Source organism: Lissotriton vulgaris, chromosome 8, assembly GCF_964263255.1.
Source record: "Lissotriton vulgaris chromosome 8, aLisVul1.2, whole genome shotgun sequence".
Classification (NCBI taxonomy): Eukaryota; Metazoa; Chordata; class Amphibia; order Caudata; family Salamandridae; genus Lissotriton; species Lissotriton vulgaris.
Genome location: NC_141696.1, coordinates 716,493,877 through 716,509,248, shown reverse-complemented (window position 1 = coordinate 716,509,248; position 15,372 = coordinate 716,493,877). Strand labels below are relative to the sequence as shown.

The 15,372-nt window shown below is 48.5% G+C and overlaps 1 protein-coding gene across 6 annotated transcripts in view; it reads left to right on the top strand.

Annotated features, from left to right (window-relative positions):
• BCLAF3 (BCLAF1 and THRAP3 family member 3) overlaps positions 1-15,372 on the top strand; it is a 703,357-nt gene that overhangs the window by 254,241 nt on the left and 433,744 nt on the right. For all 6 annotated transcript variants that reach the window (XM_086934591.1, XM_086934592.1, XM_086934594.1 and 3 more), the window contains exon 7: positions 3,435-3,498. In XM_086934591.1, the coding sequence (XP_086790717.1) occupies positions 3,435-3,498 (64 nt within the window). The remainder of the gene's footprint in view (positions 1-3,434; positions 3,499-15,372) is intronic.

Here is a 15,372-nt window from a genome sequence, read left to right as displayed (position 1 = left end):
GATGTTGCGTTGCATTCAGGTGCTGATAGGAAGCTTGTCTCTGCAGCCACGTGGACCAGGAGGCGTCGACGACGGCCAGGAGGCAGGCACGGACTGTCCCACGAAGGCTCTCGCTGTCGGCGGTGTCGGCTTCAAGATTTGAGTCAACAAGCCTTGGCAAAGACAACCCACGCAGGAATCGATGTAGGCTTCTTACTCAGACCAGCAAGGTCTGAGAGGCTGCTTCTTTTGAGGGAAGCAAGGGCCAGTCTGGAGCAACCAGACCAGCGGTGTAGTTTCACGGATTCGTTGCCAAGATGGCCACTAGCCAATGGGCAAGTGACCGGGCAGACACGTCGAGCAGGAAAATGCAAAAGGGCCCCACGCAGAACTCGTGGAGTGTGCAGGGCTGATCTTTGGTGCAGATGCTGCTCGGGGCTGGGGCTTCTCAATCCCCAATGCACAGCTTCGAGGAGGCCTCTGGGGCTTGCCAGTTAGCAGGTCGCAGACTTTTCAAGATGGCTGGTCCTACGTCTCTCGTCGCTTTGCAGGGACTGTGGATCGGGCTGTTGGATGTCTGGGAATCCGGTTCTTGTCAGGCTCTGGGCTCGGGCTCCGGCAGGAGGCGGCAGCAAAGCAAGACGTCGATTGCTGGATAGTGCCTGCTTGTGCAGGGTGGTCACTCGTTGACCACAAGGGAGACTCTTCAGTCGCCTTCTTCCAAAGTAGAGTGATGAAGGTCCAGAGTTTGGTTTCAAAGTTTGTCAGGATAATCTAAAGTCTCTAGACTCAGCTCCTACCTATATACGAATCTTAGGGGCTGGATTACCTGCTAGGTCCCTCCTATGGGTGGGACCAGGGAAGGGGGCGGTTACACCCCTTTCCCTTTGTCCAGTTTCGCGCCAGAGCTGGGGCAGGAAAGCCCCAGCACCGGTTTGAACTGGACTATGCATGGGACACCTTGTATGCCCCAGGCAGTGTCTCAATCCTTTCAGCCCTCCCTGTCCCAATACACAAAGTCCTGTCTGGGGTGGTGCTAGCACCTCCCAAGGCAGAAAACCTATTGTCCAAGCCTCCCTCGCTGGAAGGACTCCCAGCAGCAGGAGGTCAGACTTGTGTCTGTGGCAGCAGCATCCATTTTGTGATGCTGAGGCTCTGGTTAACTTTAACCGGGAATAGTAGGAACAACATGTCTTCTCCCTCTAGAAGGGTGGAATGCTACCCCCATCGCCAGGACTGGCGAGGGGGTAGTATTCCAAATCGTATGACACCTTACTCAACATGTTTTGATAAAGCCAAACCATAGTTGGCATTTAACCGGGAGGTTCATAATGCACTTAAGAGTGTATGGTATGGCAATATCCTAGAACCGCTATAAGGACATGGTTCCGAAAGCTGCAGACAGACTCAGCTCATGCTAGAGCACAATCTCACATAAAACTAAGCACTCTGCTTCCAGGATTGTTAAGGCCTGCCATAGGAGTGACTTATAGGTGTATATGTGTCTAGATATAAGGTTAGATATAGGTATACTATATATAAAGCAAAGGGTGATTACACCACCTTGCCCCAGCTGAGTGATCAGCTAGTTGTGTCAATTTGGGTGGCCAGCCAGGGGTGGCATAATACATGCTGCAGCCCCTGGTAGGCCTTGGATGCACCTATGCCCTGGGTACCTATAGTACACTGTACAGGGGCTCATAAGGTGACCCAGTATCCAATTGGAGATGTATCTAGGGTACATGGAGTCCATTTTAAAGAGAGAGCAGATAGCCTGGGGCCCTGATTAGCAGGATCCCCGGCCAACTAAGTCGAAAACCAGCTAAACACTAGGCAAAAAATCTGGGGTAACCATAGTCGGGTATCCACCTTCCTACACCCTCTTCTACACCTCTACCTCTCTACCCCTCTTCGAACCCTCTAAACCTCTACCCCTCTACTACCCCTCTACTACTCTTCTTCTACCCCTCTACCCCACTATTACCCCTCTACCCCACTATTACCCCTCTACCCCACTATTACCCCTCTACCTCACTACCCCTCTACATCTCCACCCCTCTACTAACACCAGTACTACTCCTCTTCTACTCCTCTACCCCCTACTACCCCTCTACCCCCTACCACCCCTCTACCCCCTACTACCCCTCTACCCCCTACTACCCCTCTACCCCCTACTACCCCTCTACCCCCTACTACCCCTCTACCCCCTACTACCCCTCTACCCCACTATTACCCCTCTACCCCACTATTACCCCTCTACCCCACTATTACCCCTCTACCCCACTATTACCCCTCTACCCCACTATTACCCCTCTACCCCACTATTACCCCTCTACCCCACTATTACCCCTCTACCCCACTATTACCCCTCTACCCCACTATTACCCCTCTACCCCACTATTACCCCTCTACCCCACTATTACCCCTCTACCCCTCTTCTAACCCTCTACCCCTCTTCTAACCCTCTACCCCTCTTCTAACCCTCTACCTCTCTTCTAACCCTCTACCTCTCTTCTAACCCTCTACCTCTCTTCTAACCCTCTACCTCTCTTCTAACCCTCTACCTCTCTTCTAACCCTCTACCCCTCTTCTAACCCTCTACCCCTCTTCTAACCCTCTACCCCTCTTCTAACCCTTTCTAACCTTCTACCCCTCTTCTACCCCTCTTCTACCCCTCTTCTACCCCTCTTCTACCCCTCTACTACCCCTCTACCCCTCTTCCCCTCTATTACCCCTCTACCCCTCTATTACCCCTCTACCCCTCTTTTACCCCTCTACTCGAAGGATTTTTCCCTTCTGAATTTTAAAGTGTGTATGTGTGTGTATGTATGTATGTATATATATATATATATATATATATATATATTTTTTTTTTCTTTTTCTGTTTAATGTTGTAAAATGTTACATATGTGTCTTATATATCTCTCCGGAGGTACAGGTAAGTAACTTTGTTTCTTACCCTATAATGTTTAGTGCTGCTCCTCTTGGAAGCTTGTGATTATTGCCGATCTTTTCTTTTATTACTAAGATGACTCTGCACAATATGTATGGTGCATCGCCCTAGGCACTATATACATTGTCACCCCCCTGTGCAAAAGCCTGATATGGAGTTGGTTCCCATTAACATTGTGGACAACACATCTCCAGGTTGTCAATCTACAGCACTACACGCTACGAACAGATGCTTACAGGGTATCATTAATTTTTAGACTCTGTGTAGGCTTAGGCTTATAGCTACATAAGGAGATGCCCCTTAACAAGATCTCCAGCCTGGACCACATCTTATTACTGTTTTCATTTGTGTTGTAATTAATGGTGCATATGCAGCCGAAACATTAAATGAAAAATGCTCGAAACATTTTCCTTGAATCGAAAGAGACAGTTTCTGTACTAGTGATTATCAGCTTTAAAAATGACTATCTTATTCTTATGTTCTTTTGTTGTTGTTTTTTCAGGCGAATTGATATATCTCTGGCCGATCTTCAGAACAAGCGTTCTAACAGGACGGCGTCTGAGCAGGTGTGTTATTCTACAGGCTAATTTAACTGCAGGTTCCTCCACTAGTTTTATCCCTTATGAAGGAGAGGTTTGTAAGAAAGAGTGTTGCCACATACACTCTTTTTCTACATGTTGCAGTTTGTGCCACCTCAAGACGTGACGTGCTCAATAATGAAATCTCACCTTTATTCCATAATCAACACTTTTTACTTGCTGTTTCTTGCTTTCTGGGTTAATGTTGCTATTTGGAAACTCCATTGTGCAAGATTCTTTAAATCTATGAATTTACTACTATGTGTTAATCATGTGTTTTTAAAGCAGTTACGGTGAAGGTGCTTTTCTTGCTGGGTTTTTTTTTTTTAAACGGTTAGGCTGATCTAGGCACCAGAGTCTGGTTCCATAATCTGCAAACGTTATAATAAATGTTGCTTTTTGCAGCCTACTTCCTTCCTCTTTCCCAACTGGTTAGAATTATTTGTTTTTCACAGTCCAGACCAAAAAGCTTCAATGGCCAAAAAAAACAGTCTTGTTATATTTTTATTGCATATTCACCTATCATCCGTGTGTAACCAGCCATCTTAGCCCAGTTTTTGTTTTTTCCATCTCTAATGGGCAACTAAAGACCTTCCATCTCACAGTGCCATAGTGTGTCACATGATACTGACTTCCTTCACGCAGTCACCTGATGAGGAGCCGATATCACAAGATGTACATAGTTAGCTAGAAACCCCAACAGAGAGTAGGTATCCAGCTAATTGTTTCGGCGGCTCTCTGCATTGGATGTTCTTTATGGTGCGTGAAACCTTCCCAGGACATTGATGGTAGCCTCTGAAGCTGTGTGTTTTTTGGAAAGAAAGGCCTTAATTTAAAAGTGCCTCAGACTGTTCTAGACACTAAGCCCTGCCCCATCTTGGGCCCTACATCCACTTCTCACATGGTGAACGTTTTTCCGAACTTGGTTTCTCCTCCAGGAGAGCCTCAATAGTCCTAAGCACCGAATAGTCTTAAAAAAAAAATATATATATATATCTTCCACTCTTCCTGACTGGTGCCCCCTTACATGGAGGTGGGAGGTGGATTCATGTCAAACATTACACTCAATTTCAAAAGGATACACGCTGCACTCGCGGGCCTTTTCTAAAATATTTATTCGCAAGGACGCGTTTCGGCGTTTAGCCTTCTTCCAGCTTGCATATGAATACAACCGCACTATCCTGGCAGTCTTTAAAACAGGTTAAGTGATTTCATTGGATGCAGCCTGTAAAGGGAGAAAACCAACAGGCTGTTTTTTGTCAACTCTACTTTTATGATGGATCTTCAGGCTGTTTTTTGTCAACTCTACTTTTATGATGGATCTTCAAATAAAGGAAATGAAAATATGAACTCTTTGCTCTTCTTTCCTGTCCGAATGTGAACACTATATGATATTTATAATTTGACTGTTATTCAAGTACAGTGTGACTAATCAGTCATTCAAATTTATTTGCGCTTAAGGATTGTGCTCTCCTTGACCCCTCTCTTTGAAACTCCAACAGGTGCTCCCGCTACTTCTGCAAGGCGACTTTCTATCCACTCTAGATCTAAAGGATGCCTATTTCCATATTCCCATTCACCTTGCTCACAAAAAATACCCAAGGTTTATAGTAGACGGACAACACTATCAATTCCAAGTGTTCCCAGTGTTTTCACCAAGTGCCTCGCAGTTGTCGCAGCTCATCTAAGGAGACCATGCATCCACGTCTTCCCCTACCTGGACGACTGGCTAATAAAAGCCAGATCACAACAAAGCTGCATACAGCACACTCTAGAGACAGTCCAACTGCTTCACGACTTGGGGTTCACAGTAAACCTCTCCAAGTCTCACCTCCAACCATCTAACATGCAAGTGTGTCTAGGATCCACAATAAACACTCGCAAAGCTTTACCCTACCCCAACCCAGTCAGCATTCACAACATGCAAACACTAGTTTCAACTGCCACTCTCTCTACCAGCCAGAGTGTTTATGCAACTAATCGGAATGATGGCTTCTTGCATCTTAAGCGTTCCATAAGCAAGACTCCAAATGCGTCCCCTACAGGAATTGCTTAGCATGTCAGTGGAACCAGGCTCAAGGTCAGTTATCAGAACTGGTGTTGATAGATTGCCGTACTCCTCGCTCTCTGCAGTGGTGGAACATAAAAAACCTTTCCAAGGGACGGGAATGCCACGATCCGGTTCCACAAATAGTGATAACAGCAGAAGCATTCCTTACTGGTTGGGGAGCACACATGGGAAAACATCATTCAGGGCATGTGGACTGTGAACTGCCTGCAATTTTTCTAGCTCTGAAAGCCTTTCAATTTCATCTAGTAGGCAAAGCTTTCCTGGTCCACACGGACAACATGACAGCTATGTACTACATACAAAAATAAGGAGGGACACAATCTACAGCTGTCAGTTAGAACAGAGCATCTAGAGATGGGCCATACATCAAAACATATATCTTCTTGCAGAACACCTTCCAGCAGTACACAACCAAGTTGCGGATCTGCTTAGTCGTCAACAGCAGCAGATGCACAAATGGGACCCTCACCCTCCAGTTCTCCTGCTGTTCTTCCAAATGTGGGGCTTCCCAGACACAGACCTGTTGCAACCCATCAAAATGCAAAATGCCCTAACTTTGCATCCAGACATCCACACCCATTGTCCAAAGGCAATGCACTATGGATGAATTGGTCGGGGATATTTGCTTACGCTTTTCGGCCTCTCCCACTCGTTCCATTAGTGGTTCGGAAATTCAAACAATACTCCCTGGCACTTATCCTAGTTGCCCCAACGTGTGCCCAACAACACTGGTTCACAACCCTGTTAAAGCTATCAGTAGGTTCCCACCAAAAACTACACCTCTCCCCCAAGTTCCTAACTCAGAACCATAGAGAGATAAGATCCAGATCTCAATCAGCTCAGTCTTACGATTTACCACCTGAAATCTTAGTTTGGCTACCTTAATCTTCCACCAGACTGTATGAATGTTATCAAAGCGTCTAGATGTCCTACCACAAGAAAATGCTGCGCAGCAAAGTGGAAGAAATGTATTGATTATCGCATTAACAACCATATGAATCCACTAGATGCTTCAATACAAAAATCAATTTGTTATTTATTTCACCTACAACGTTCTAATTTAGCGTACACATCTGTACGCTTGCATCTCGCTGCAATAGCTGCAAATCATCAAAATAGACAGCACTTGTCTCTTTTTAAAGTACAAGCTAGCTTTTATGGAAGGACCCAAAAGACTGATTCCTCCCAGACTTCCACCTTCTCCGGTATGGAACCTTAACATAGTCCTCATAAGGCTCATGTACCCACCATTTGAACGGCTGCACAAGTGCGAAATACAATTTCTTACCTGAAGTGTAGCCTCCCTTATAGCCATCACTTCTCTAAGAAGAGTGGGTGAGCTTCAGGCATTAACCATAGAGGTACCATTTTTGCAAATACACCAAAGCAAAGTGGTACTTAGAACTAATCCCAAATTTTTACAGAAAGTCATATCTGCCTTTCATATCAGCCAATCTGTTCAGTTGGCTGTCCTCTTCCCTCAACATATTCAGTGACAGAACGTGTCCATCACACATAAGATGTAAAAGAGCACTACTTTACAACATAGAAAGAACAAAGCCCTTTAGGAAAACTAAACAACTTTATGGCTTTTGCTCCACCACATAAAGGCAATCCTATTTCAAAATCGGGCATTGCAAGGTGGATAGTTAAGTGCATCCAAATATGCTACCTCAAAGCTAAACGCACACTAACAATTACCCATAGGGCGCATTATACGCGCAAACTAGGGGCCTCTATGGCTTTCTTAGGAAACATACCCTTATCCAGTACTGGGGTATCTTTCATAGATTCACATGCCTGAATCCTTCCCCGTCGCCGAGGCGGAAGTCCCACGGTAAATAAAAAAACAGTGCCAAAGGTAAATAACAGTAGAAGGCCCAAAAGAAAAGGCCTGAGGCCTAGATCTTAGTAGCCTATCTACATCATTATGCTAATCTGTGTAGCTGCAACATGGTCTACACAATACAAATTCACAAAACACTTTTGTGTGGATGTGTTAGTAAAACAGGCTAGTGTGGTCGAGGCAGTTTTACGAACATTATTTCAACCCACTGCAACAGCTACAGGTTAGCCACCACTTTAAAAGAACTGCTTTATAGTCTATGCTAAAGCATATGATCTACAGCTCATATATGCGAATGGAAAATGCTACTTACCCGTTTCTACGAAACGTTTACAAAACGCTTACTCACAGGAAGATGTCATCAGTGATTTCACTGACCATGTCATGAGTGATGTAATATGTGAGGTCATATGCAGTGCATGCGGGGGCATACGTTATAGTTCGCTCAGGTAACTATTAATTTTGGGACATTTTCAAAACTAGCTCACTCCAGAATCCAAAAACTCTTTTCCCATAGCAACTTTAGACGATGCTACATCCCGAACTGCTGAACGTAATTACACCAAAGTTTTCAGAAAGGTGGCTATTGGTCCAGTGAAGTGTCTTTTTGTGATTTGGTGAAAATCCATTCTGTAGTTTTAGAGCTATTTACCAAAATCAAAATTTATATATATATATAGGGACGTGGATCAGAACGTCGCCATTCTCAAATCTCATTGACTGCCACACTTTAATCCAGGATATGTTGGCACCCCATCTTGGGACTCTACCTGAGCCGATTCCCAGAGAGAACTTTAGAAGGGGACAGACTAAGCCTCGAGGGTTTGGGGGGGATGGGAGAGTGGGGGTGTTGAGGGGGGGGGGGGGGGGGATCGGGCGCTAAGAGGGACCCCACCATGGAATTTTGTTATTTTGTTTAACATACATTTTGGCGGGGTTGTGTTAGAGCCGCGGCTTCCTCCAGAAAAAAGTTTCTCTATTGTTTTGACTCCAGGTGGGCCAGGTTTTGAGGACATGCCTTCATTGTTATTTTACTCAAATGGGGGGGGGGGGGGGGGGTCTCATGGACAGCCACCTCCCAGGGGCCATTTATCAAATGAATGCGTGAGAACCCTGTATCTCACCCCCCCCCCCCCAATCCCTGGGTACTGCCACCTCATTGGGACTAGTAAAAAAGGAGCCTGGGGGTCTCACAGATGCTCCCGTGGTGTAGTGACTACCACTTCCTTGAGGCCAAATTTAATTATTTTAACTTGGTAGAGGCCACGCAGCCACGCCTCCCTGGCAGATCGCCCCCCCCTTCACGGGCACATACATGGTCCTGGGGACTGCCACCCCCAGGTCTGGCTCCTGCTATCTCTCAGGGTGCCCACCTCCATGGCATAGCTGTTTGCTGTGGTTTGGCTTTATCTTTACTGCTCCCGCCAAGCCACAGCAAATGGTCTGCTTCCAGCAAGCGAGAGTTCAGACATGCTCTTGCTTGCTGGAAGAGGACCAGAGTTGCTTTCAGACCCAGGGAGCTGCGTGTTTAGCAGCTTCCTATGTCTGAAAGCAATACTGACTCCCACAGGAGGCATGGAGCCAGCAGGGAATGCGGGGAAATCTGGCTTCCTGCAGTCCCAGTGGAGAATGGGTGCAAACATGGCCAGGCCCTGGGGGATGGGGTACCCGGCCCGAAATAGGCCCAGGGTGCGAGGTCATGCACTTCCCAAGCCTATTACAAGTAGGCTGGGCCCCGGTAGTTGGGGTCCCCAGGGCGGAAATCTGCCAGGGAGGTGGGCCAAGCAGCCCCCTCCATGATTACAAAAAGGCCTGGCCCCGGGGGATAGGGTCACTGGTTCCGAAATCGGCCTGGGGAAGGGGGGGCACGTGGCCCCCTCCCCTAATTAAAGAAAACTATTAATAACAAGCATTGGAAATGCAATAGGTCTCGCACCATTAGAGTTAGTGCTTTTAGAATTGTTTATGGGTTTTGTTTGTAAATGTTTAGCATTTTTGTTTCCTGTAGCCAATGCTAAAGAATTACAAATAAAAAAAGCCATAAACATTTCTAAAAGCTCTAACTGAAATGGTCTGAGACCTATTGCACTGTGTGAGGGTGAGGGGTTGAGGGTGAGGGTGGGTGAGGGTGGGTGAGTGAGGGTGAGGGCTTGAGGGTGAGTGAGGGTGGGTGAGGGGTTGAGGGTGAGTGAGGGTGAGTGAGGGTGAGTGAGGGTGAGGGGTTGAGGGTGAGGTGTTGAGGGTGAGTGAGGGTGAGGGCGAGTGAGGTGTTGAGGGTGAGTGAGGGTGAGGGGTTGAGGGTGGGTGAGGGTAGGTGAGGGGGTGAGGGTGAGTGAGGGTGATGCTGAGGGGTTGAGGGTGAGTGAGGGTGAGTGAGAGTGAGGGTGAGTGAGAGTGAGGGTGAGTGAGGGGTTGAGGGTGACGGGTTGAGGGTAAGTGAGGGTGAGGGAGGGTGAGGGGTTGAGGGTGAAGGGTTGAGGGTAAGTGAGGGTGAGGGAGGGTGAGGGGTTGAGGGTGAGGGTGAGTGAGGGTGAGGGGTTGAGGGTGAGTGAGGGTGAGGCGTTGAGAGTGAGTGAGTGTGGGTGAGGGTGAGTGAGGGTGAGGGGTTGAGGGTGAGGGTGAGTGAGGGTGAGTAAGGGTGAGGGGTTGAGGGTGAGTGAGGGTGAGGGGGTGAGGGTGAGTGTGGGTGAGGGTGAGGGGTTGAGGGGGGTTGAGGGTGAGTGAGGGTGTGTGAGGATGAGGGGGTGAGGATGTGAAGGCGCGTTTGGCAGTGTATGTTTTAACGCTCGGAATATCATAATTAAACGTACGTAGCGTCACCAGAATCTCATCAAAGGTTATGAAGCTAGACCAGGAGGTATTATTTTTCGGTTCGATGAGGCGATTATACAGCCAGGCTTCATTATCTATTGTGGAGGGGTGGAGGAGGGGTTAGTGCGAAACTAGTTTGAGAGCGATCTCAATATTGCTAGTAATTTGCGATGTTTTTTAAGCAAAAAAGGAGGCAACGGTTTAACAATTAGGGGGTGCTTTGTTGTTTGTGGACTGGACTACCGTTGTGGAACGCAATACTACCCTGTTAACAGACAATGAGCCTTGAGTAGAGACGGTCGTCAGTCCCAAAAAAAGTAAAGCTTGAATACCCAGCAGTAACCCCAAAGGCCATTTTGAAACGGGTTAATGTCCGTCTGATGTAAAGAACAGCGGGTCAATGAGCGGAATCATACCTTTCAGTAGTAGGCATGAAGCCCGGCCCATCTGATTACGTTTTCCGGTCTGGAGTAGAGACGGTCGTCAGTCCCAAAAAAAGTAAAGCTTGAATACCCAGCAGTAACACCAAAGGCCATTTTGAAACGGGTTAATGTCCGTCTGATGTAAAGAACAGCGGGTCAATGAGCGGAATCATACCTTTCAGTAGTAGGCATGAAGCCCGGCCCATCTGATTACGTTTTCCGGTCTGGTCGCACAACTTTGTTGTTGAAGACCTGGTACGATCCAAAATAGGGGCAGGTGTGACGTCTCCACCGCGCATTCATGAAACATTTTGGAATGCCCAGGAGGGAAATCTAATTCCATATAGTTATATCAGAATTTAATAACAGAACGCCCCGTTTGCGTGGCGGAAAAGGCATGACTATGGATCTCGTTTTACGATCACGCACAGTAACACCCCATATCATTCTGGTGGTACAGTCCGCTAGCCACAGACGGAGGGAAGGCCAGATAAGGGGAGGGGGGAGGAGAAATGCGACACGGCGGGCAGGGGAGGGGGCGGAGCGGGGAGAGGGAACAGACGAAGGGAAGACAGATAAGGGGAGGGGGGAGGAGAAATGCGACACGGCGGGCAGGGGAGGGGGCGGAGCGGGGAGAGGGAACAGACGAAGGGAAGACAGATAAGGGGAGGGGGGAGGAGAAATGCGACACGGCGGGCAGGGGAGGGGGCGAGGGGGGAGGAGAAGTGCGGATGAGGGAACTGATGTGCACGCGCTTTTAAGCTCAATGCGCATGCGCATTGAGCTTAAAAGTCACGGGCACTGCAAGGAATCGCCACGATTCCTTGCAAGTTGGACAAAGAGTGGATAAGCCCCCATAGTCTCGCTTGCTCGATGCGCATGCGCATCGACAGGCGAGACCTAAAAATTACACTGGCCATGGGGAAGTTGCTTTAGGCCCGCCCTCTTTCTTAACCACTCTCCTTCATAGGTGATGGTCTCATAATGGGCCATAAACAAATTTGCTAGGCCTGGAGCGAAGCCTGCGCCCATGGCAACTCTCTTGACTTGGTAGTAGAAACAGTTGTCGAACTGGAAAATGTTCCTGGTCATAGCTATTTTTAACAGTGTAACCAAAAACCAAGTATTCTAGTTAGTGCTTCTGTCTGTGGAACCCTGGTATAAAGAGATTGTATGTCCATTGTAACCATAATATCAATAGAAGTATTGAAAGTTAGGCCTTCATAAATGTTAATGAAGTGCATACTCTCTCGTACGTATAAGTTGGTAATTGGTACAAAGGGTTTCAAAAAGAAATCCAAGTATTGACATGGTGGTTCCAGAATGGACCCACTTCCCGAAACAATCTGTCTCCCTGGCGGGTTGATAAAACCTTTGTGGACCTTCGGTAGGGTATATAGTATCTGTTTTCTTGGGTATGGAATGCATTTTCGTTAGGGCTTAAGAAACCTTGAACTAAACCCTTTTTCATATTTTTAGCTACCTTAGCTTCAATGTTCCTGTTAGATCACTTCTGATCTTCTCATAGCAGGTAGTATCACTTAGCTGGGTCACTATTTCTTCTTTGCATTGACTCGCTCCTCGCCTACAAGCTGAGTGGTCGCTCCCAGTGTCTCTTGCAGGCATCTGGTTTTTAACGCGCTGCATTGCTTGAACTCTGATTTAAAAAGCGTCTTTCATTTGATCTCATATCGCCTGCTGTATTAATTATCTGTTAGCGCTGCCTTGTCTGAACTGATTTGTTACATTCCGCCTGCTGCTGTATTGACTATTCCATAACGCTGCCTTGCCTGAACTGCTTTAACTGTACTAGTTCATTTGGATACTCTTCACCTGCTGTGTTGATTATTGCCGCTTTGCTTCGCTAGCGCTTATTAATTGTTTCCACACTGCTTACAGTCCTGTTAGCGCGTTTAACTGTAGCGCTACGCTGTGCCCCCCCCTCCGCCTCCATTTTGTTTGTTGCTGTCCTCGTGTGCCCGCCCCGCCTCCCAGCTGTGACGCCCTCCCACAGAATAGAAAGAGTGCTCCACTCCCTACATGCTTCGTGACTCGCTCCTCGCTCCTCGCCTACAAGCTGAGTGGTCGCTCCCAGTGTCTCTTGCAGGCATCTGGTTTTTAACGCGCTGCATTGCTTGAACTCTGATTTAAAAAGCGTCTTTCATTTGATCTCATATCGCCTGCTGTATTAATTATCTGTTAGCGCTGCCTTGTCTGAACTGATTTGTTACATTCCGCCTGCTGCTGTATTGACTATTCCATAACGCTGCCTTGCCTGAACTGCTTTAACTGTACTAGTTCATTTGGATACTCTTCACCTGCTGTGTTGATTATTGCCGCTTTGCTTCGCTTCGCTAGCGCTTATTAATTGTTTCCACACTGCTTACAGTCCTGTTAGTGCGTTTAACTGTAGCGCTACGCTGTGCCCCCCCCTCCGCCTCCATTTTGTTAGTTGTTGTCCTCGTGTGCCCGCCCCGCCTCCCAGCTGTGACGCCCTCGCCCCTCCCCCCCCCCCCCCGACTATCCATATATGACAGCGGTTCCCGCGTGCAGCGTCCACGCGCAGCGACCGTGCCCAACCCGCGCCGAAGGCGCGCCAAAGGTAAGCCCGTCTACGCCCGTCCGCGCCTGGACCGCGCCCAGCGCCAGATCCCCTGCCCCATGCGATACCCAGCCCCCCCGCATTACCTACGATGCCGCCACCCTCCTAGCCCTTAACCCCGGTCGCGCCCCCACCTGCGTCCAAGCCGCCCCTGGACAAACCCATGGACCTTTCTCCTGCTACTCCTGCAAATTCAGCGGCACCGACAACATCTCCGCTACAACCTCACCACAGATTCCCGACCCCAACCACCTACATTGCATCCTTCTCAACACCCGATCAGTCCACAGGCACGCCATTGACCTATGGAACCTACTAGACACCATTTCTCCGGACATCGCCTTCCTTACGGAAACATGGATGAATGCTTCCTCAGCACCAGACATCACCATTGCCATCCCTGAAGAATATAAGATCACACGCAAGGACCGCACCAGCCACACAGGAGGAGGAATCGCTATCGTCCATAAGAAATCAATCCGCATCTCAACCAGCTCTGACGCCAACCCCGAACACCTTCACTTCCAGATCCACATCGACCCCAAGACCACACTCAGAGGCACCCTCCTCTACAGACCACCAGGACCCCGCGCAAAATTCAGTGAAGACATCACGGACTTCATCACCCCACACGCGCTCACCTCCAAAGACTACATCCTTCTGGGAGACCTCAACTTTCACCTCGATAAGATCAACGACCGCAACACCGCCACCCTCGTGGACAACCTCACCAACCTCGGACTTAAACAACTAGTCACTTCCCCAACCCACATCGCAGGCCACACACTCGACCCCATCTTCACCTCCAGCAACCATGTCTCCTTCAGCCACACTACGGACCTCATCTGGACTGACCACAGCTGCGTTCACTTCACCTACAACAAACCAAAACCCAGCATCCACCTCCAACCTACCTTGAAAAGGAACTGGAACAAAATCACCACGGACCAAATCTCCGCATCGCTCCTTCAACACACCCCAGCCCCCTCTTCCAACGCTAACTAAGCCGCCGCTAACCTCACCCTATGGTTATCCAACACCGCTGACACCTTAGCACCACTGAAAAAACGTCAAAACAAACCTGGCAGCAAGAAGGCCTCATGGTTCAACGATTATCTCAAGAAGTCCAAGAAACTCTGCCGCTCCCTTGAAAAGGCCTGGAAAAAAGACCCAACCACCAGCACCAAGGACGCCTTCAAAAACGCCACCCGCACTCACCACCAACTAATCCGAAAAGCCAAGAAAGCAGCATTCAAGGATCGACTCGACAACAACGCTCACAACAGCAAGGAACTTTTCAACATCGTCAAGGAATTTTCCAATCCCTCGGCCAACTCCAACGACATCACCCCCTCTCAAACCCTATGCGACTCCCTAGCCTCTTTTTTCCACAACAAGATTGCAGACATCCACAACAGCTTTGACAACCAACCCGGAAACCAACCCACCCTGCCGTCTGCTGTCCATCCTCCCCCCGTGAACACCCTTAACGACTGGAAGCCAATCTCCACTGAGGACACCATCCGCCTGATGAACTCCATCCACTCAGGATCCCCCACAGACCCATGTCCTCACCACATCTTCAACAAAGCAGACTCCGTCATAGCACCGCACCTCCGAGACGTCATCAACTGCTCCTTCAACTCCGCTACCTTCCCAGAAGACTGGAAACACGCTGAACTCACCGCCCTTCTGAAAAAACCAACAGCGAACCCCACCGAACTATTCGATACAGTCTGCCACAGCACCCTCCTACAACGCCTCAATAACATCGGAATCCAAGGAAAAGCACTGGAATGGATCACCTCGTTCCTCACCGGAAGAACCCAGAGAGTCCGCCTTCCTCCATTCAAGTCCGAGGCCTCTGAAGTCATCTGCGGCGTACCTCAAGGATCCTCACTCAGTCCCACCCTCTTCAACGTATACATGAGCCCCCTCGCGGCCATCGCACGCCAACACAACCTCAACATCATCTCTTACGCGGACGACACTCAACTGATCCTTTCTCTCACCAATGACCCCAGCACCGCCAAAACTAACCTGCACGAAGGAATGAAAGAAGTCGCCGAATGGATGAAACAAAGCCGTCTGAAACTGAACTCAGACAAAA